Here is a 22,901-nt window from a genome sequence, read left to right on the forward strand (position 1 = left end):
ACTCAAACAACATCCTATGTCCAGTCACTTTTCTTCAGTGAGAGGGACTTTAAGACTCTATACCTTGGCCCAAAATTAAGAGTGCATTTGGAAACAAAGACCTCATCACACAACACCACCCTTTGACCAAATGCAGAATTTCTCGCAAATGAGAACACCTCCACAAAGACATGACAAATAGCCTCAGACTCCCCACAAAATGGACATCCCTCTCCCACAAAGGGATCCAGGATTGCCTGGTCAATTTATAGCCATCACTACATATGCAATATGGCTGTCCTTTTTTAATGACTCTTTTGTACAGAGACCTCCACCTACCTTTCAAGAAAAACCCTGACCCAACAAAATTGCAATCTGTGTCCTTCAAATTGCTCAAAAATGACAACCTTCCAAGTCATTTTTTCACTCAAGAATAACATATGACAGATTTTATTGATCCTGACAGACAGAGTAAACTGACAGAATTTTTGGAAAACCAAAAATAGACCCACGTCATCTCCAGGATCTCCAGGCTCCCCACCGACTCCCTAAAACACGGAGAGAAATGCAAATGCATCATGTTACTGTAACTGTTTTAAAAAAAATCATTATTGTACAATTATGTAGCATCATAATAGCCAGGATAGCCTGTCCTGTACTTACTCTCTCTCCTTTGCCCCCTGCAGGTCCCTTATCTCCCTTCACTCCCTAAAAGGCAAGCACCCACATTAAAAAATATCCATGTCTGGTTCTTACATTTATAAAAGGTTTCTACACAAGCTATATCATCATAACCTTCATTTTGATTATAAATAGATCATGTTACAATATTCTAATGTCTTTATTATATTACATTACTCTTGTTCTCTGCTTGTCAGTAAAAACTTGGAATTAATTCTAATGGGAAGGGAAGTTAACGAAGTGTCAGAATGCCCACTGTCTAACATCCCAACACTTAGATCTCAACACCTGCTCACTGTTTTTGATGAACTGCTGCTACTCACCGGCAATCCAGGCGGTCCCCTCTCTCCAGCTATCCCTGGTAATGTCTCCCCAGGTAATCCCTGGATCAATGAGAGAAAACACAGCTTCATCCATGTGTCTCTACTGCGTAAACCCCACTATGTCAGTACACATTATGTCTTCAAACCAGTACCAGTTGTACCCCCACACTACATCTACATTCAATCAGTTACAGAGTGATCGCATCACATTATTGTAAAAACGGTAACAATGGACTCACCTGCTGTCCTCTCAGACCAGGAGGGCCTGGAACAGCCTAGTGACAAAGACCACACATAGACAATGAAAAAGGTTGTTATGTCATTTCAACTTTGGTGTTCTTCAGGGCTGTTTTTTTCACACCATTACATTTATCGCTTTATCAAAGGCAACTCAGCAGTCACAGAAACAAATAAAGTGTATGGTTCAAAAGTTCAAAAGCCAGCACTCAACAAAAAAATCAAAAAGAATCCAAATCACTCATAATCAATCAGTATTAAATGCCAATTGGTGGGCAGTTCTAGACAATGGGATGAAGCCTGGACAGATCTATTCTAAGCCATGGGAAGCCAAATACTGAAGCTGAGCTGTACTGTATATTCAGAATGTGATGGAAGGTATTAAGTGAATGCTTTTCTGACAGCAGTGTGGGCTCATTCTATCACAAAATTGACTTGATGGCATGGACAGGTCAGGGCGAGGGCGAGAGCGAGAGAGAGAGAAAGAGAGAGAATAAAGGGAGATAGGGAAACAAATACGCTAATTTGGTATTCCAAGGAAAATACTTTATCCCTGAGGTCGAGCCATCACTGTTGCAGTGCCCTCCACATTCTGACATGCGGCACCCTTGTGTGTTGGTACCCCTCAAACCTGGCTCAAATACATATTTTAAATAATGTAACCCTGTAGACCCTGTAGTCCCTGGTTGCTCTCTAGCGCTTTTGAGCTGCAGCTACAGAGTGAAGACCGCATGGATCAAGTGTATGAGGGCTTTTAAATTTACCCGTGTTTGTTAGAGTAAAAAAACCATTTAAAACGGTCAGCTCTGGTGATCTGTATGCAGGCTGAGTAAGGCCTGACTGAAGTGCTCTACCCTGACCTCACTGCGACGTGTGTTCCCTCCCCCCAGGAGCCACGCTGCCACTGTCTGAGCCCCACAGGTCCCCAGGAGGCCAGGAGCAGGGGCCGAGGCACTGTTCCACAATGTGTAAATTGTGGCAGCATGTATGTGAAGGCACGCTAATTTGTGCGCGCCACCAGGCAGCTTCTGCACCAAGGAAGTGAAGCCGTTCGAGCCCTCGTCTGTGGCTGACAGCACACGCCAGGATAAGTGATATGTTGTGAAATGGCTACAGGGGCACTGCTGACTGAAGCATGGCTAGAGGGACAGCGAGTAGCTAATTCAGGTTGGTTCCTTTTTTTAAACATGGATGACACACAGTACGACTCAGCAAAGACACAAATGTTTGGACGCATGGCTTAAAAATAGTCTCCTTTCCCTGGATTGACCTTATCTAGCCCCTCGCTCGCAATGGTTCACCTTTCCTGGGGGTCCGCTGTCTCCTTGTTCGCCTTTTGCTCCTGAGGGGCCCACAGGACCAGCAATACCCTAAGGGATGTAGGGAATAAAAGAGAAAGAAAAATAAGCAACATGAATCACAGACAGTGCCCTGCTAAACTAGAGAATGACAGATACCAGGCAAACCATAGTGTGTGTGTGGAAACTGCCCTGAGAAGAAACCATAGAATATGAACCCAGACTGTGACATTAAAAAATAATGCAAAAATATTAAACCGCTGCATCGGGTACTGTTGTACTTTATATACTAGCTGTGAAGTTTTGCATGATTTATGGAATCGTTTCTGCACAGACCTGGCAAATTAGAGACTCAAAATGACCTTGACCTTGAAAACCAGCAGGGTCCAATCTAATGGTACATTAGTGTTGTAAGAACCCATAGATCCCAACCTTGTTAAATTATATAATAATATAATTATACCAACTCTAATACACAAGCTATAAAGCACATATAAAAGGAAACAAATAGTATATCATGTGTAGTATTTTACTGTCATTTTGAAACACAAATAGAGACAGATCTTGTATTCAAATTTTTTATGGGGCTATCAATTATAAATACCTCTCTTTAATACAGGATTCTTTGTCAGTGACTAAACCGAATATTATAAAATATAATAAGCATTGTGATTGAACCACACTCCCTTATTTATAGGTATGATTATTTATGAGATATGATAAACAAAAACCTGTTGAGAGCCAGACTATAAATCAGCAATATTTAGCAGGTCAAGGAGGATGTTATTTCTCAAAATCGGTTTTCGAGAAATAGCATGAAATATTATTGTGAATTACTGAAAAAAGATTATTATTATCATCTCTGCCAGACGAGAGCGTGGAGGGGATTATGCGTTTGGTCGTGTGTGTGTGTTTGTTTGTGTATCTGTCTGCGGCTAATCTCGCATACTACTGGGCCGATCAGTCTGATACTTGTTGTGCATGCTGACAGCAGCCCAAGGATCTGAATTCTCAAATATTTTGCAAATCGGTCAACGACAAGTATTTTATTTGAATTAATTTCCATCATTGTCCATTGAAATACATTGAGTGCTAACTCCTCACTCCTCCTAGCCGGCCGGTAGGAGCTGCAAGTGATCAACAACTGCTTCCGTTTGTAATGAAAGACAATTTCAACGTTAAAATGCCAAGAAAATAATCTGCCAACTAACGGGGTACGTTAATGTTTTAATCTGTGGCAATTATTTTGTTGGCATTTTCACGCTGAAATTGATATTTTGCATCGCTGGTCTTTGGAATTATTCCTGTCCAGATTGTTCCTGTTCAGATTTGAAACGAAAGTGCCAGTACCTTTCTGGAGCCCAAGGTCACTTAAACTTAAAATGCTAAATGTCCTGATGTTCATTGGAAGGGTGTTCCACAGAGAGAGCAGCCATAGAGAAGCAGCCATGTCACTAAATTTACGAAGATGGGTCTTTGGGGTGGCGAGTAAACTGCCAGTATTAGAGGAGTGGAGGGTGCAAGGGGGAATGCACACATTTATCAAATTAGTGACGCAGGGAGAGGCCAGATCATTGAGAGCTTTGTAGGTGGGCAAAATTATTCTGCAATTGATACCTACCTTAATGGGAAGCCAGTGTAGATGTTTTAAAGTGGGTGTGATTTGTTGTCAGTTGTAATAATGAGACCCAATAAATAATTTCCACTTTTTATGACCACGAAAGCCTTCAATTTGTGAACTGAATTTTCAGTCTTAGATGATTATGAAACCTCTCACAGAAAAAAATTAATCATCCCTGAATATCAGCACAACATTCTGCCAAATTTAATCAAACTCTTTACACAACTCGCAGAATTAGATGCCAGAAAACAAGGAAATTTATTAAGAGGATAACGTTATTGTTATATTTAATCTAAATTCTCGCAGATTGAGTAAAAAAAAATCATAGAAAAAAAATCCTCTTTATCTGACTTGCCCATCTTCTCTCTCTGAGTTTCACTCACCTGTTTCCCTGGTAGTCCTGGGGTTCCATCTTTGCCAGGCACGCCATCTCTGCCAGGTACGCCCGGCTTACCTCCCTCACCCTGCAGAGACAGACACATCACTGAGCACTGGGCACATGGGACTGAGCAAACACCCACACACTGCCTTTGCCTGGGAGGAACTACACGCAGACATACAGGTCAACTGATGGTTAGTGCTACACAGTTCTCTACTCACCATTTGTCCAGGCAAGCCTGGAGGCCCCTGTGGACCCTGATCAGAGAAAAATAGCAGTGTAAATATGCACAATAACCACTGACAAGCAGGATCAGAATCCACATAGGGTGCATCAAAAGAAAAACTGACCAATAAGATGTTAGCTCACTTACTACTGCTCCTGGAGGCCCTGGAGGTCCTGGTAATCCCATGTTGCCCTGGGGACCTGGGGGCCCCTGAAGAAGAGCGAACAGAAATAGTGATACTGTACCCATCTGCAGCGTCTCTATGCATTAGCTTCAGGGTCTCTATGTATTAAAAAGAGGAAACGTCCACCCTGTTGTAGTGTCAGAGCAGATCTTATGATAAATGCATTTCATTTAACAACTCACCTGGACTCCCACTCCTGGCTCTCCCTGGTTCCCCTGACAGAGTGAAAACACACCATCAGAGCTACTTACACCATTTCCAGGATATTTGTATGTACGTCTGCGCAGATAAAGCGGTACTCACCTTGACTCCAGGGGGCCCAGGTGGCCCGTTACCTCCCATGGGACCCTACAATGATACACAGCTCACATCATAATTTGCTATGACACCAAGTAATAGTATGTACAGTAAGACTGTGTGATTATTTAAATACAGTGCAATATGGTTGTATCCAGATAGTATCAATATAGTATATTACTGTTATATGCTACTAGTCTTATTATTATCATCATGTGTACTATCATAATAACTATACCAACTCTCAGATGTTTGTGATTTCATAATTTTGTTGTTTCAATAATTCTATTAAAATGAAATTATAAGTAGAGTGTGTGTAAATGCTGGGATGAGACTGTATGTGACAGTACGCGAGTGTGTAAATGCTAGAAAAAGACTATGTGAGTGATGAATGTCAGTCACACGGTACTTACAGTCTGTCCTCTTACTCCTGTCTCTCCGGGATTTCCCTGAAAAGATTTAGCGGCAGACATGCTACATTCACTAATCTGTTTGCTCTAGATCTGTCTAGCACTTATCACATGCACTTTTCCTTTTGCACTATGCCATTCTGTCAGTATAATAAATGTATACTTTTGCTAGACAACATTGCCTGACCATATAAGCATAGTACACTTGCCACATTTTTCTTTGTCTCATTATCAGCTTCGGCCAGACGCACATGTGGCAACTTTTATTGATTGTGCGGAACAATTCTATTTTCATTCTGACATTCACTAATTCAGCACTCAAATCAAACAGCCTCTGGATGCACATGCACACACATGCTAGATGTGCCTCCTCTCTCTCACACGTACTGTAGATTCAGGCACACTCATATGCACATAGACACATAAATGCAGTATGCAGGATCAGCATGAAGAGCAGAAAAAAATGCACAGTAGCAATAGCCACATGCAATAGGTCAGGGATGAAGGGTGGGAGGCTGACTGTTTAAACTTTTTTAAATGAAATAAAAATGGATCTTCTCTTATAGCCAGGCTATTCACCAAAGAATCAGCGTACCCATTCCAGAGTGTGCTCATTCTGTGTGTATGTACAAAGTCATGCACAAACAGTGGCCTATGGTCAAAAAGCATTAATGATGAATTGAATTTATTTACTTTTTAAAATAAGAGAACTCACATAATGTAATAAACAAAGCATTAAATAAAATGTGTAAAATGGTATTTCAATCTTATTTTCAACCTGGATTGAGACAATTTCAAAAGACCTCTGCCACATCTTCTACTTTTAGGCATGTCAAAGTTATAAGTGAACAGAAAACATAATAATTCATGCAGTTTTTGAGCTGACTTACACATACGGTTACATTTCAGGTGAAACTAACATTTCATGAAAAAGCTCCCTTGTGATACATTGAGCTCACTGGCTGAAATGGGTGCATACAAAATTCTCAGACCTGGTCATGTGACACTGCTGGGTAACAAAGAGTTTCCCAGAGTTGTATTTTGTCTCCCACAAACCCACAATCATTTCAAGCAGCATTTCGCAGCTCTGACCCCAAGTGAACTGACAACCTACCGGTCTCCCCAGCACTCCAGGGAACCCAGGCAGCCCCTAAAGAGGAGAGGAGATAGGGAGCATCCAGGAGGAGGGGAAGAGAGTGAGGGGATGAGGGGCAGAGAGGAAGCAGTGGTAAAGTAGGGAAGCAGGTCGGATAATGGAGGCGTAGAGGCGAGGGAGGAAAGAAAGGAAGGGAGAGTTATAGATGATGGGGGAATGAGGGGGAAGGAAGGCGGAAGTGCAGGGATAAAAAAGAGCGTAGCAGGACAGCAATGGGGAATGAGAGTGACAGGAGAGATTGGCCAGGTGTGAATGAGGATGTAACAGAAAAGAAAGGCACATGGACAGGATGTGAACGAACAGAATTGAGCATGAGGACAGGGGTGAAGGTGAAAGAAAGAAATCAGGAGAATGGGGTGGACGGAGATGGGTGGTTGAGAGGACAAAACAGGGAGGATGAGTTGTTAAAAGTAGAATTAGAAGCAAATTATTACTTTCTACAGGTATTCTACACAGCCTCAGCCAAAGAAAAGAAGGAGGTTCCGGCCTAGCACTCAAAGCAAGTCCCCGGGCTCTGTTATGCAGTCCAGCCAGAGAGGACGCCGCCAAAATGGGCTACTCACAGGTCGGCCTTGAGGACCACCCGGCCCCTGTTGGCCCTGCTCAGGGGGAAATAAACAGCATGAACCAGATCTTACTGCCTCTTTGCCTCTCAAAACCTACCTTCGTCTTCCTCTATTTTTACTCAATTGAATTTGAAGTCCTGTTCATAGATAAGAGGTCATTTTGCTATCAAGGCCAACATTCTGGGTATTTCTCTGTTTTTGTCATTGTTTTGTCACATCCTGTTAAATGATGCCAATATTAAATGAATAAATGCAGATGGATCAGTCTGACTGCAGATTGCAGAGCCCATTTACTGCATCACTGTCTTTCAACCCTTCAGTAAAGGACTAGCTGTAAAGTCATAATATATGCCATTTAAGCTACCCTAAATAACAGACATATGTCTCTGTACATCCCTAGAACCTGCTCATGGGTTTCAGTCCCATGTAGGGAACCAAGTCACTCTGGCTGATGTTACCTGTGGAGCAAATAACTAAAAAGATTTAAACATATCACCCATTCAAGTGTTTTATCATTCAGAAATAAATAACATATTTGGTACTGTAATATCATCGCAAATAGCAGTCTATACATTGTTCGCAACAAAAAAATCTGAATACAGCATACATTAGATGTGATCTACTTAACATGCATGGTTTTGCAGTAATTTCTTCTGAAGTGTAATTTCAACATACACTTGGGACATGAAATGGGAAAAAAATTAACACAACAATTATAGTATTTTAGTTTATCTCCCTTCCTTTCACCATGCATAATATTAATAGTAACCTGCCCTGTATCTTACCGGTTTCCCATCTTGTCCTGGTTTTCCTGGTTCTCCTGGAGACCCCTAGAATAAAACCATCCAACTATCATCAATTTCTTATTACAGCTGAGTGGAACATCGACCAGGGTGTGGTCTCACTAGTTCTGTAGTAGTCATTACCATAAACCATACAGTCCCAGTCAACAACCCTGCTTCAGTGAATGTGCCACCATGAATCAAATACTTACCGAAAAACCATCTCTGCCCTTCTCTCCAACATCACCCCTGTCTCCTTTCTCACCACGAGCGCTAGGAAAACCCTGAAAAACAGTTTTTTAAAGAGTTGACATGCATGCAGACTCAACATGTGCATGCAAACACACACACACACACATACACACACACAGGAATACCTAAAGTGATAGCTTTACCTTTCTAGAAAAAAATTAGAGGGACAGACTCACCCTGTCCCCCTTGGGTCCAACAGGCCCGGGGAGCCCTGGTTCCCCTTTTGGGCCTGGATCCCCTGTTGAACCCTTCACTCCTGGAATGGACCCTATTTTGGACAGATCTGGAGGGTCTCCCTGTGCACACAGCAAAGATTCCCTGAGCACAAGTGATCCATATGTGTAGATGTATTGCACAATGGGCATGTACCATATATGGAGCTGTGTAGCATTATGAGCTGTGTATAAATTGTTGGTTTGTGGGCCTCCTAGGTGTGTCTTGAGGTTCAAGATGTCCCCTTACTTTGGGACCAGGGGGACCAGCTGTTCCAGCTACACCAGCTTTCCCCTGAAAGAAGAGATAAGAAGTTTCAAGAGCCGAAAGCAATGTCCCATCTTCACTTTCCATGAGAACAGAAGAGGTGGCTATGCTCTGACAGATTAAAATCCAGCAGAGGAAACTCAGGCTTATTAATGGCCATATTTAAGGACAACAAGGGCAGTACTCACAGAATCTCCCTTGTCCCCTTTCTCTCCTCTGTCGCCCTATAAGACACACAGTGTTATCATTGTTGTTACATGACTTTGCTCCATGCACTCCTGTGTTTATGATCTCACCTTGTCTCCAGGACGCCCGACCTCGCCCAGCTCGCCCGCTCGCCCTGGAACCCCTGGTATACCAGGTTTTCCTGGCTCCCCTGCCTGCCCCGGGGGACCTTCAGCGCCACGCTCCCCAATGGCTCGCCCTGGGGGTCCTGTGGCCCCTTGGGGCCCGCGTTCTCCCTGATCACCCTTCTGGCCTCTTTCACCAGGTAGACCGCGCTGCCCCTGCAATGGAGATGACCATCAATTTCCTCGCAAATTCACACACACACAGACACACGCTAATACACACATGGACTCACCCACTACCCCCAACACACACAGGCAGCAGGCAAGTCCCACACAAAATTTGTGAATGTTTATTTTAATGCCCCATCTCCCATAAGAGCTTCTCTCACATCAACCCCAGGGGGTCCCCTTTGTCCTGCTTCCCCTTTGTCTCCTCTCTGTCCCTTCTCTGGCTTTGGTGGGGCTCTAGTCGGCCACTGGTCCACCATCTCCTTCAGTTCCAGAATCTGAGGAGAAGAAACATCTCATGATCACCATTTCTCTGCACACCCAAGGCTGTTTCTGTACTACAGCAACACTGACCACCCACCAGGGAGTGAGACTACATGGCAGTACAGACCTCAATTCCAAAGTCTAGGAGACCTTTTTTCACATCCTGAAAGAGAAGAATAAACAAAGATTGTTTAAGAGAAAAGGCATCAAAAAGCTGTAAAAAGTTAAAAGATGAGTCATTTAATAGGATACATAGCCTTTTCCACAGGAGGATATTTCTAACCACTTTCCTTGTGAATTCATCATTATTGTTATTCTTACCACTGCTGTTCCTGGTCTGCCTGGACCCCCATCTTCCCCTGGGTCACCCTGTCATAATGTGCAGTGAGCAGTATGAATACAGTAAGTCCACACTTGTACACACATGCAAGGCACATTTACAAAGAAGCTTGCAGACTAAGGGGTGTGGCAGATGTGACTTACCCTGTCTCCTTTTGCCCCTGGTGGCCCTTTCTCACCCTGAAACACAAGGACAGAACAAATGAGGGCAGAGAGCCATGGGCAAGGGCTATGTCTGCATCTTTAGCACCAGACTATAGCAAAGCCATGTGAGTCGTAGAACATCTCTGCTAACCAGTAAACATGCAGAGAAGCAAGGCCCTCATGAATCACTGAAATACTTTCTTGATGGGAAGGACCGAAAAACATAGAATAGAGTTATTTTACAGTTTGAAACCAACATGTTTTGGCACTAGCTTTCCACACGAAAACCCTGACGAAGACTACTGCCAAGATGCATTGGTTTTAAAAAAAGAACCCTTTTCTTCCTCTGTACTTAAAGTGTAGCTGGATTTCTTTCCTTGCTGCTACAGTTTTGTAACTCCAATCACCATGATAATACAGCAAACTATCATCACAATCCCTAATTTTTCTTCAAGGACAGACAGACTGACTCACTCTTGCCCCGGCAGTTCCATGGATTCCAGGGACCCCCTGAGAAAGAAAGAGTGTGGTTGCAGAATCATATACAAGACATAATATGATATGCAGTGTAACAAGACATGACAACATGATATTCAAATGTATGCATAAAACAAACAGAAAAACCGGGTGGTACTGCAGACACAGATAAGTTAGTGCAGACAGACTGATTTTATGGTACAGCTACTCACTGGTGTCCCGGGGGGCCCCTGGGGGCCCGGAATAGGTGCTGGTTCTGCACCTTTCAGATAGACCACCTGGGAGAAACAGGAGGACAGGAGTGAGAGAGAGAGAGCCCTTTCAGATCAAATGCAAATGTTAAAACCCAGGTCCAGGAACAGTTGAATTACCATCTGTTCGCAATGGCGACAGAGTGCCCTGCTAGGCGATTAGCGTGTAGGTGCCATTTCACACTGAATTACCCAGGCCTGCATAATCACTCAGGGCCCGACTGCGATTGATCAAGCGTGGGGCATAATTAAAGAGAGCAGGGTGTGTTTATTTTGAATACGGTGCCTTTTTGTGTACCGCTGCTTGTATTATAATTCCCTCCCTGCAAGGCTATTCATGCACCATTTATTCTCTTTCATGCGTCATAATATCTTCTTTATCCTTTGTTTTTCACATAAACTTCGCCATATCAAATCACGTTTTCCCACTTCCACAATACATTTATGGACATCCCTTTTAACTGCTCTGTTAACCCACGCAATGCTGTGCTCTTATTGCCACTGAGGCAGACAAGCAGAGAGGGATAGAGAAATGTGTCAGGTGTGAGATTAAAGGTGGGTTGAGCTGGAGTTGTAAATCAAACTGAATTGGCGTATGTGGTTCATTCATCATACAGTATGTACAGCTCCAGGATTAGAACATACACGACATGGATACCTGGGATTTTTCCTGCTTTTAGAGTGGAATAAGCTTTGTATCCAGGTAGCACCATGATAATGGCACAGCAAGCATGTTGCAGTAAGGTTTTGTTGAATAACAATGTCACTGACATTTTTAGGGTTATTTTTTTATTTTCCCCCTGCAACTTTCCGGTTACATTGTAAGTAATTCCAGATCACACATACTTTCTCCCACAGGAAAAGTCTGCGACCCTGCAAAATCACAAGAATGAACTGTTTTACAACTTTACACAGTGTAAGAAATTAAATAAATGTATTTTTAGGTTGAAGAAAATGGTGAAAATGTTCTGAGCACAGCCTCATGGGGTGACCAATGTACCCACTTGCCCAGTATGTCAGCAGGAAACTGGGCTGCCAAATGTGCAAGTCCGAGTGAAGGGGGTTAAACCCTGGACGACACGCCGAGGGGAAACCCTGGGCATTACTGTATGACAGGCATAAGTACAGGGAGAGTGATGATGGTTCTGTGACAGATTTTTAAAGCCTACAAAACACAGTATGACAGAACAAGTGTGGAGGCAGGTCATGTATATGTTCACAGCTACCTGTCCTGGAGGTCCAATGGGGCCAGGGTTCCCTGGGGTCCCTGCGGAGCCGGAAGGACCCGCTGGTCCCGCTATTCCCCTATCCCCCTTCAATCCGTCTCGTCCCTGAAAGGGAGATATTCACAAACAAGGCTCGTTCATCAGTGCCTTTTTATTTGTGTTTTCAGTACAGGAATAAACAGCAGCCACAGTCAACTGAAACAAAGCTAAGCATAAGAGGAACAAGAAAAGACACTGAGAGATAAGAAGACAACAAATGAGGCTAGGGAGTTGGACAGAAAGGACGAGAGAAAAAAATGGGACGAAAGCTAGTAAACAGTCTGTATGTGTCAGACAAATGGGATGGAGAGAGACACAGATAGATCTGCAGTCTTCAACGCACTCACATCTCGCCCCGAAGGCCCGGCCTCGCCCTTATCACCCTGTGAAAAAACACACACTCTTAGTCATTTCACAAAGGAAGCCCGACAGGCCATTCACAACGTGTTCATTTTTACAAAGAAAGAGACCAGACCCGTGTGTTTAAAGCATTTTAACCCATGCCCTGACCTTTCGGCCGTCCTCCCCTGGAGTGCCGTCTTCTCCCTGGAGAGAAACAAAGACCACAGTTAATTTCAATAGTTTAATTAAACTTGGAAAAAGACTTCCGCTCCCCTCTGAGGATTCATGCCAAGTTTGCTCTCTATCAACCCACTCATCAAATTCAGTATGCATTCTATTTCTGAATGATGGTGCTGTCCACAATTCTATACAAAGCAACAGTGATAGGAATCAGAGCCCAACAACAAACAGTGTGCTCATGAATATTAATGAGTACCTGCCTTCAAATGAACTCTATTCAGTTTAACCTTGCAAGTACTGAAGGGCTAGGGCAGTGGTTGTCAAAGTTTGGGATGCAAGAAAAAAATGACTATATGAAAAACACTCGCCATTGATATTCACGTTACCCAAAATAAAGATGGCCCATGTTCCATGCACTGCAGCATTTAAAGTGCATATGCAGTTGTTAAATATATATACTGTATATTCTAATTATGTTATTGAACATAATATTAGAATGCATCTAGTTCAGTAGTACATTACAGAAAAACATATTCAAAGCCTCTGGCAAGGGAATGTAAATATAGCATTTACAGGGAGCTCCATAATGTTTGAGGCAAAGACATATTTTTTCTTGATTTTTGCCTCCACACCTTGCTCTCGCTATCACTCTGATAAAAGAGTGTCCATCTGTCCATAAGTCCTTTTTTCCAGAACTCTGCAGGCTCTTTTGGGTACTTCTTAACAAACTGTAAACTGGCCATTCTGTTTTGGCGGCTAACTACTAGTTTTCATCTTGCAGCGTAGCCTCTGTAGTTCTGTTTGCGAAGTCTTCTGCAGACAGTAGTCACTGACACAACTGTGCCTACTTCTTGAAGAGTGTTTTTCATCTATCGGACAGGTGTTTGGAAATTTTCTTCCTTATGGCGAGAATTCTTTGGTCATCAGATCATCCTTGGCCTACCAGGCCCTTTGTGATTACTGAGCTCAGCAGTGCTCTCTTTCTTCTTTTAATGTTCCAAGCAGTTGATTTTGGTAAGCCTAAGGTTGGGCCTAGGTCTCTGTTCTTTTTTTCTCAGGCTTATCATGGCTTCCTTGACTTTCATTGGCACAACTGTGTTCCTCATGTTGACAAATGCCAATAACAAATTCCAAAGCCAATCAAAAGCCTAGAATCAAGACTAGATACTGAAAGCTCTCTTATACCTGCACTGAGGAAGCAACTGAACACACCTGACTAATCAGAAACACCTGTGAAGCCATTTGTCCCAAATATTATATATAAAATGTGCTGGAATTTCTACATTGAACAGTGAACCCAAAGTGTATAAAAATAACTTTACAGTAAATAAAAGCTGAATGTGCACTTAACCACACATTATTTTTTTATTACAAATCTAAAATAGTGGAGTACAGAGCCAAATCAAGAAGAAATATGCCTTTGTCCTAAACATTATGGAGTTCACTGTATAAGCATAGTGTCCTAAATGTGTCAAAACAGGCATGCAATTTGTGTGTAAGAATAGAAAAGTGAATCATAATCAATATTTAAATGTATTCATATGTTGTTCATCCGATGTGGAAGGTGCAAATTGGAACCTCAAAATGTAATCCTATGCATAAGAAAAACCTACATTGATTAGAAAGGTAACTTTCCTATATGGATGTCCATTATGAAAGTCACAATAGATTGGACAGTTGTTTGCTAATGGAATGATACATGTATAGCTGTCAGTACTGCCAGTGAAGGGAAACACTCACCGTCTTTCCAGGAACACCTGGTTTCCCATCATCTCCTGGTTTTCCCTGTTGAACGAGGCATAACAAAGTTATGAGGGCAATCAGAAGAGTCAATTTCCCACTGTGTATATGCGTGTTTGCGTATGTGTTTGCGTGCGTGTGTGTGTATGTGTGTGTGTGCGTGCATGCATGTGTGCGTGTCTGTGTGTGTGTACATGCGTATATGAGTGTTTGTGTGTGTGCATGTGTGTGTGTGCATGCGTGTGTGTGAGGGGTACTCACTGGTATGCCAGCGTTTCCTGAAGGCCCTGCTGGACCTATAGGACCTTGACCCCCTCTCTGTCCTGGGAGGCCCTAGTGAACAAAACCATCAGGAGTGAGCACTGATACCACACACACCGTCCTGGCAGGGGTGAGCACTGATACCACACACACCGTCCTGGCAATTAACCTGAATTGCTTCAGTACATATCCAGCGGTATAAATGGATACAATGTTAAAAAAAAAAATTAAATTTTTTTTTTATTTTTTTAAATGTTATGTAAAAGTTGCGTAAGTCGCTCTGGATAAGAGCATCTGCTAAATGCCTGTAATGCAATGGGTGAGGGCTGACACCACACACACCGTTCTGTCAGGGGTGAGCACTGCCACCACACGCACTATCCTGTCAGGGGTGAGCACTGACACCACACACACCATCCTGTCAGGGGTGAGCACTGACACCACACACACCATCCTGTCAGGGGTGAGCACTGACACCACACACACCATCCTGTCAGGGGAGAGCACTGACACCATACATATCGTCCTGTCAGGGGAGAGCACTGACACCATACATATCGTCCTGTCAGGGGTTAGCGCCAACACCACCATAGTCTAATTAAATTTTCATGTGAATCAAAAGTGCTTCACTCACATCTCTCCCTGCTTCTCCTGGCTTTCCTGGATCCCCCTGAAACACGAAACAGAACATAACAATTCACCAACATACTGTACATGTGTTCCAGTTATCACTGTAACCACATAGACTGGCAACAGACACCAGCTGAACAGCATCCATACATGCAAAGATACTGACAATTCACTGGAAATGTATTGTTGTCCTACTCTTTGGACAATATGCTTTCCTGTGGCCATTGACAAGGCAGATAGTGTCGGTGTGGTGTAGAATGAGAAAGGCAGTTTCTCAGCTTGTGCAGGCGGTGCTCAAGTGACCCATGTGTCAGAGATACTGACCCGGAGTCCTGGGGGCCCTGCAGCACCCGGTTTACCATCCTGTCCATTGCGGCCGTCCAGACCAGAGGAACCCCGCTCACCCTGCAGGTGCAGGCGGAGGGAGGGAGCGAGGAAGGGAGAGAGCAAAAGAAAGAAAGAGAGAGTGAGAAACAGAGAGAGAAAGAGAGAAAGAGGGGTGCCTTAACTGTATTAAGATAATATTCAATTTAAGCAGACAGAGACATCAAAAGCTAATGCATTACAGTCAGGTATGTTTACAATTAATATAAAAAACAATGTTCATGGGCCAATTGTTCCCTGGTACTGTGACACACACAAAAAATCATCTCTTGTATATTGCTGATAAATTAACATTTGGCATATGACCACTATTTCCACACACACACACACACACATATATATATATATATATATATTTTTTTTTCTATTTAAAGTTGAGCCATCACTAGAGTCAGATGGCATCATTTTAGCACTGTGCTGACATGTCTGACATTGCTAAAATGATGCCAGCCACTCACATTTACATACATTTTTTTATCCCAGTGAAGATGGTCTGTGCCATAACATTATTAGTATGTCGATTTGGACACTGATTTATTTTCCAGCTCCCCTTAAATGAAAGTGCATCCCTTTAATGAGCCTCTTCTCATCATCAGCATTGCGCATGCTGGCACAGCGAGGCTCTCACGCGCTGCCACATTCTATCAAACGATCGCTCGCAGTCGAGCTGCCGCAGGAGCCGAATGAGGCCCCAGAGAAGCCCGCAGTACGAGCCAAGGCTGTGGCGCAGTTTGAGTCCTGGCCGTGCTTTATAAACCCCACGGCCCGCTCTCTCTGCGCTCGTCAGCATTATGGACATTAGTGCGGAGGTTCTGTCACGGACTGACGCTCGCGCTTCACCCTGCCCCCGGAGCCGAGAGAGGCTCCATGCCCGCGAGCCGTAAAGGCTCGGTCACAGCCCCCAGTTCCAGTCCCCCCCTGTCGCATCACAGCACGCACACGCCGAGATCTGGGAGAGCAGACTGCAGGACCGCAGAGGTCCGCCCCTGCCCAACTGCGCTCCCTCCCACTGAGAATCTACAGGCTGGGAAACGAAATCCAGGGGAATGAAGGACAGCAGGGCGAGCCAATCAGCAACCAGTGCTGTGAGATAACATTTATAATGTCACCTTAAATATCCTTGCGTTGGATATCATGTGCCCTGTGATGCGGCATGCCCTGAAGTTTGACCACACTGATGTGGAAGTGATGAGGGTCGCATTCTAACCTTTTCTCCTGGGCTTCCTCTGTCTCCCGTATCACCCTGGGGGGAAAAAGAGCAGAAAATAGCTTTACCTAACAAACATCTCAGACAGATGCACAGACAAATGGACAGATAGCATTTACTCACTCTGGGCCCTGGAGATCCTCTCTGTCCATCAGCACCCTAAAGACACAGAACACAACAGAAAATCATACAGTGCAACCATATGCAATTTCTGTAAGTGTAGTCATTTTAGGATTCCCATTCATGTGATACATTCTAATTTGAATTTTAAGCAATGTTTCAAAATATTTTACTGTATGTACAATACAGCATGCAGGCCCATTTGTCAGCAATAAGAAAGTGAAAAAACAAAAGTTGAAAATATTTAGCTCCATGTAAAAGAAAATAATTTTTTCAGAATTTTTGAATTGTTTGCATGTTCTTATTACACATTGGTCACCCAAACCCCATTTTTTATGCAAAATGTCTACAGCAAATTGAAGCATATCATAAACCAAAGAAAGGATGAGGGGAGGAGCATACACAGATCACTTATAGCAGTAAATAGACGGTGAAAGCAGAATAAGTTATTATAACTCACTCGAAGTCCTGCGGGCCCTTGAGGCCCAACATCTCCCTTCGGACCCTTAGCTCCACTTTCCCCAGGTTGACCGGCATCACCCTGGATGTGACAGGAAGTGGCATCATGTTTAATAGCAGAAATACTGTCAGTCATGCCTACTTCCTGTTTTACCATTCTCATTCTAAAAGACTCATTCACAATGTTCATCTCATAGTATCCTGTGTGTGTGTGTGTGTGTGTGTTTGTGTGTAGTGATATATTGGATCAGGTGTTACAGTATATGACCTTGTCATATGTCATTTTTGCAGCCCAGGACTGTTCAGTATTTTAAGCAAAGCACTGTTGGCCTGATGGGAAAATATGAAATGTCTCTTCACCTTATCTCCTCTCTCCCCTTTCAGCTGCTTTTGCACATCCGCCTGCAGAAAACATCAGAAAACACAGGTATGGCGCAAAGAGAACACATTTTCAATGAGTACGATATGGATATTCTGTGGCTGTTTTCAGACTGCTGCACCCAAGGCAAAGTGGGGCATGGGTGGTGAGATGGACATTGTCAAAAGGATCCAATCACTGTTTCATACATCATACATGTTGATGTCAAAAATATAAAGTATCATTATCGCCGCATTCTAATTTTATGGCACGTGACATTTTGTACAGAGAGTTTCACGTAAGTCTACAAGTACATGCCCAGGACACCAATCAATGTACTTCAGACATATTTCAGACAGGATACATAATGACATAATGTCATTGTGTGTGTGTGTGTGTGTGTGTGTGCTGGTACAGTCAGACCTTACCACTCTCCCTGGGGGTCCAGGTTGCCCCGTTGCTCCCTATGGGGGAAAAGGTAGAGAGAGTAATTTAGGTTAACGGTATACTCTGAAGATACTTTAACTTCAGCGTGAAAGCATGTTTAATTTATCATTAAAAAATACAGAATTAAACATGCTATATATGCCGACTGTGTTCCCATTTGTATAATGTAAAAAGCATGGAGACGCTAAATTATAGCATAGTCAATGGTGACCTCTTGTGGCTCTAAATGCACCTGCACCTCACAGGCCAGGTGAACTGGGCGTGCCGCTGTGTGTTCTGGCAGAGGTCCTGTGCATTAGGCCTGAGTGTAATTGTGCTCACATCGCTGGCAGAGGCAGCCGAGCGCATGCTGGAGTACGCCTGGAGGGACTGCCTCTGCCAGCTTGGATCAGAGTACGGGCATAACTCACCAGTTCTCCCTTTTCCCCTCTCGGCCCTGCAGATCCAGGGCTCCCCTGTGGATCAGCAGACAGACAGACAGACAGATTAAACACATCAGGACTGCGTCAGAGTGCCCCACAGACATAAATAATTACAGCACTAAGCAGACGGACAAACAGACAAATAAATACACGATTGCTTACGCCAGTGAATAAACAACCAGAAATAGGCCCACAAGTGTAAACAAAAGCACATTTAATTATGTGAGAGAGAGAGAGAGAGAAATGCTGAATAGACAAGACATATAATCATTGAAGCAACAGAAATAAATCGAGTGATTTGTGTGCTAGTGGTAAATTTATCTCACATTACGGCCATTTTCTCCTGGTTCTCCTGGGTCACCCTTTTCACCTGGTCGCCCAGGCTGACCCGACAAGCCCTGAAACGGCAAGAACCACCAATCACAGCACTGCATCTCACTCTGTAGCTGAGCCCCAGCTCAGATCCCCTACAAATACTAATGACTCTGCATCTTAATGAGCAATATATGAATTATACAACATTGAGTCCAGTAATTGGGATTCCATCAGCAGTCATAACACTACACCATACTGAGCAATTTCTCTAAATAAGTTGGAAACTTTAAAGCCCAAATTTTGTCAAAATCTCAAAACTCACCCTCAGGCCTCTCTCCCCAGACTTCCCTGGCAGGCCAGACTCCCCCTGGAATCACAACCACAACACAAATTGATTTCCGGTACTGCAATATAGCTTGACTATACAAGAACCACAACCACAAATGGCAAAGATTATTTACTCGGACATCATCAGCTCGCACCAAATTACTGACTATGGCTCACAGCAAATGCTTACATTTAAACCAGGAAGCAAATGTATGTATTGTAATTTATTAATTTAAGAATTAAGAACTGCAGCAGCTTATACATTATTAGCTGCCATTCTGAATGGAAGTACAATGCACACAGAAAATATATCTCTGTTTAGAAACCGGCAATCATGTATTGCACTTCTCAGTTCTACATTTATGAATGATCATATGCCAATTTTGGGGGCATTTACATAATGTAATTTTAACTTGTTACAAAATGCTGTTCAATTAATATTTAATTGTCAGCACCTGCTATCAAACAAACCGAACTTAATTTTTTCCTTTAGTATAGGGGTCTGTATCATAAATAAGGATTATTGAGTCTGCTGGATTACTCAGTGCAGTTAGCCAGCAAACTCAGTGATCTTGCTTCATGATACAGGCCCCTGATTTTTTTCTGCAAGTTATTTAAGAAGCAAGAACTATTTGGTGTAGTTGACAGCAACAACCCCTTCCCCTGATGTTAATGCAAATATAACACCAGTCAAAGGGTGATAAATGGGACAGGGTAAAGGATTCAGATCAAGTTATGACCAACACTGCAGTGAAATATAAAATCATGAGTCTCAACCACACTATCACACAGCATTAAGTTACAGGGGTGAGATGAAAGTTGAGCAGCAGCTGTGTTAAAAATAACAAAAAGGCGTTACCGGAACCCCTTCGTCTCCCTTGTCTCCTTTCTCTCCCTGAAAAGAAAGACTTCAATTAGGCCAGCAGACATGTAGAGGCCCATCAAGTCTGTACAGTAATCTATGACCTGCACATGAATGTATCGCTGAAATCCTGCATAGCAGAGATCAGACGTGGAGCCACGGCTGATCCTGGATCTGTAAACGGGGCTGACTTGGACTCTGGTTTTTAAAGGAAAGCAGGGTGCAGTGGGGAGGCTGGAGTTAGAGCTGGAGTTGTGGAATCAGATTACAGTGCTTGCTTGAGAAGTTGGAGTAATATTTTGTAGTCTATTTAACCCTTATTTAACAAGACACAGTAGGTCAATTGAGTTTATATTTGCAATGACAACTTGACACGATGCAATAAATAAGACAGTAGCAGTTACAAGTGTTGTAATGAGATGAAAGCGGAAAGCTTTAGACAGTATATTGCATGTGGCAGAGCAGATTTGTAGTAGTAGCCAGTGTTAGAGTAGCAGAGTTGGGGCAGCAGTGTAGAGTGCTACTGCTGGCTGGTATTTTGCCATGTCTAAGAAGTGCAGTGAGAGTAGCAAGTGTAATAAATTCAGACCTCTTTTCCTCTTGGCCCCGGGGGGCCTGAGGCTCCTTGTCTCCCATTTTCCCCAGGCTCTCCCGCTTCACCTTGGCTTCCCTGCAACATTGCATGACCATCACGTCACGTGACTAATACACATTCAGAGCCTATGACTGACACACATGTGCACACACACAGATGCAGTGACACACACATATGCTGCTCAGAAAACGCTGTTGATTAGGGTATAAAGAAAAGCAAAATAATCCATTGAACTCGGACAGAACCACTTTCCAAAACACACACTGTACAAACCAATGCAATAAATTATGGCACAATTATCAAGATATCAGAATATAATTCAATTATTTCTTGTAGTTTACTGAGTCTAAATAAAGATTAAAATTCTCACCTTAACACCTGGCTTGCCAGCTAAACCGGGGTTACCCTGAAAAGGAAAGACTTGTATTTACAGTGAAATGGACTAAAAAATGCAGACCCATGATGAGTGGGAAATTTGGCTTCGGCTATTTTGTTGCAATGTTCTAATCAGCTCAATCTGACCACTGACCAATATGGGTATACTTGTTCTCATTAGGTGTAGTCTGTACACACTGAAACCCACCCTTTCTCCTGGTTCACCCCTTTGTCCTGGCTGGCCTGGAGCCCCAAATCCTGAAACACCCTGAGAGGGTGAATATTTTAAGAAAGACAGAAAAAGGTCAAAAAAGAGGGAAGAAGCAGGGAGAGAGGAAGACATGTCAAACAAGTTAAAACAGTATAATATGGAAAGACCACACACCGAGTACTGTGTACTCAGTGTACAGTATACAGAACACACATAAACAAAACATTGGTACTATAGCATGAGAAGCGGTGAATTATACATGATACTACAGTTTGAAGACTCAAACATGCTTGTATTCTTGTTTCAGCCATATGCTTTTTATAAACACACTGAGATTTTAAGATGTGGCTTTATGAGACTCAATGGCTGCTTTCCCATTCGTTATAGCACCATATGACCCGGATGCAAACATGCCGATCCAGCCGAGAAGCAAACAGTGTCACAGTTTTGTGGTGCATTTATAAACAAGGGGCGGAAGCCATTCCCTCATCAGACCTGAGGAAAGCGAACAAGTTCAGCAAAATCCTGAAAACCAGCTGACCAGAAATGATGGAAGAGTCAACAGAGCTTCCAGTGTGGCTATCAACAGTGTAGCACAGATGCTACATAAAAACACAACGTAGGCAAATAATGTTTTGTCACACTAAGGAAATAATCAAACTGTGATGCTCCTGGAGACTGAGGCCCGCATTTTTGAGCAGCACAAGCCCCAGCATGCATTTCAGGAAGATGGAATAGACCACTAGACCTTCTATTCCAGTCATTCTGAGAGAAGTGATAAGAGACACACCTCTTCAGCCATATGCTAATTGTTAATTGACCCTTCAAGGTGAGTATGAAAAGGGTAAACGCTTCAGGGAGAAATGGCAGCTGAGTAAATGTCTTTCCCTGTCACTGAGTCTGAACATTTTGGGCCAGTTTGGAAATGTTTGTATCAAATAATCTTTTGAGTGGTAAACCTTCGATAAACAGAGGCAGAAGTCTACAAGGTAACACAGCCCACATTTAGCCCTCTGCTTTGCTAAATAGCCAGGCCTGTATTTGTAAGCCTATTGATGGGCCTGCTGCCATCACTTGTAAAGCAAAATCTGGCAGTCTTGTACATAGGACCAGCGTGGACTGAGCCCTCTATCTGAAGCGTGCAATGGGTATTGAAGAGGGCTTTTGGTGTCTTGAACTGGTCATTTCATACCAAAAAACACAAACACCATGAGACTACATATCACAATGCCCTAAAGTACACAATGCATGGTCCTGTACCTCCTGGGTACAAACTCACTTTTTCACCTTTCTCTCCAGGATCCCCCTTCAAGCCTTTGGCACCCTCCTGGCCAGGCAGACCCGGTTCACCCTGAGATAGGACAGTTATAGGCATTTTGTAAAACATGTATCTGAAATGGCATCACTTGAATTATATATTTGCTTAGTTTGCAGCACATTACCAATTATTCACAAAACTGGATGCATACCCGTTCACCTTTGTACCCATGCACCCCTGGCCCCTGGAGAAAAAAAAAGAGAATTCAAGTCAATCAAA

General features: G+C 43.2%; 1 protein-coding gene across 2 annotated transcripts in view; it reads right to left on the minus strand.

Annotated features, from left to right (window-relative positions):
* The window catches only part of col7a1 (collagen, type VII, alpha 1), a 73,245-nt gene that overhangs the window by 14,339 nt on the left and 36,005 nt on the right, over positions 1–22,901 (minus strand). Inside the window, exons 49-93 of one of the 2 annotated variants that reach the window (XM_064298470.1) lie at positions 22,834–22,866; positions 22,644–22,715; positions 21,362–21,421; positions 21,149–21,184; positions 20,773–20,853; positions 20,181–20,216; positions 19,317–19,361; positions 19,006–19,077; positions 18,668–18,712; positions 18,239–18,274; positions 17,813–17,854; positions 17,454–17,534; positions 16,997–17,032; positions 16,874–16,909; positions 15,607–15,687; positions 15,287–15,322; positions 14,653–14,724; positions 14,392–14,436; positions 12,640–12,675; positions 12,477–12,512; positions 12,091–12,195; positions 10,826–10,891; positions 10,611–10,646; positions 10,137–10,172; positions 9,975–10,022; positions 9,781–9,816; positions 9,551–9,667; positions 9,168–9,377; positions 9,060–9,095; positions 8,854–8,898; positions 8,568–8,687; positions 8,352–8,423; positions 8,143–8,187; positions 6,750–6,785; positions 5,639–5,674; positions 5,232–5,276; positions 5,111–5,143; positions 4,892–4,954; positions 4,740–4,775; positions 4,523–4,603; positions 2,522–2,590; positions 1,223–1,258; positions 984–1,043; positions 643–687; positions 492–527 (exon numbers count right to left, since the gene is read on the minus strand). In XM_064298470.1, the coding sequence (XP_064154540.1) occupies positions 492–527; positions 643–687; positions 984–1,043; positions 1,223–1,258; positions 2,522–2,590; positions 4,523–4,603; positions 4,740–4,775; positions 4,892–4,954; positions 5,111–5,143; positions 5,232–5,276; positions 5,639–5,674; positions 6,750–6,785; positions 8,143–8,187; positions 8,352–8,423; positions 8,568–8,687; positions 8,854–8,898; positions 9,060–9,095; positions 9,168–9,377; positions 9,551–9,667; positions 9,781–9,816; positions 9,975–10,022; positions 10,137–10,172; positions 10,611–10,646; positions 10,826–10,891; positions 12,091–12,195; positions 12,477–12,512; positions 12,640–12,675; positions 14,392–14,436; positions 14,653–14,724; positions 15,287–15,322; positions 15,607–15,687; positions 16,874–16,909; positions 16,997–17,032; positions 17,454–17,534; positions 17,813–17,854; positions 18,239–18,274; positions 18,668–18,712; positions 19,006–19,077; positions 19,317–19,361; positions 20,181–20,216; positions 20,773–20,853; positions 21,149–21,184; positions 21,362–21,421; positions 22,644–22,715; positions 22,834–22,866 (2,565 nt within the window). Of the gene's footprint in view, positions 1–491; positions 528–642; positions 688–983; positions 1,044–1,222; positions 1,259–2,521; positions 2,591–4,522; positions 4,604–4,739; positions 4,776–4,891; positions 4,955–5,110; positions 5,144–5,231; positions 5,277–5,638; positions 5,675–6,749; positions 6,786–7,354; positions 7,391–8,142; positions 8,188–8,351; positions 8,424–8,567; positions 8,688–8,853; positions 8,899–9,059; positions 9,096–9,167; positions 9,378–9,550; positions 9,668–9,780; positions 9,817–9,974; positions 10,023–10,136; positions 10,173–10,610; positions 10,647–10,825; positions 10,892–12,090; positions 12,196–12,476; positions 12,513–12,639; positions 12,676–14,391; positions 14,437–14,652; positions 14,725–15,286; positions 15,323–15,606; positions 15,688–16,873; positions 16,910–16,996; positions 17,033–17,453; positions 17,535–17,812; positions 17,855–18,238; positions 18,275–18,667; positions 18,713–19,005; positions 19,078–19,316; positions 19,362–20,180; positions 20,217–20,772; positions 20,854–21,148; positions 21,185–21,361; positions 21,422–22,643; positions 22,716–22,833; positions 22,867–22,901 lie in introns of both variants that reach the window. The other variant, XM_064298471.1, reaches the window with a different exon arrangement.

Source organism: Anguilla rostrata, chromosome 11 (genome assembly GCF_018555375.3).
Source record: "Anguilla rostrata isolate EN2019 chromosome 11, ASM1855537v3, whole genome shotgun sequence".
Lineage (NCBI taxonomy): Eukaryota > Metazoa > Chordata > Actinopteri > Anguilliformes > Anguillidae > Anguilla > Anguilla rostrata.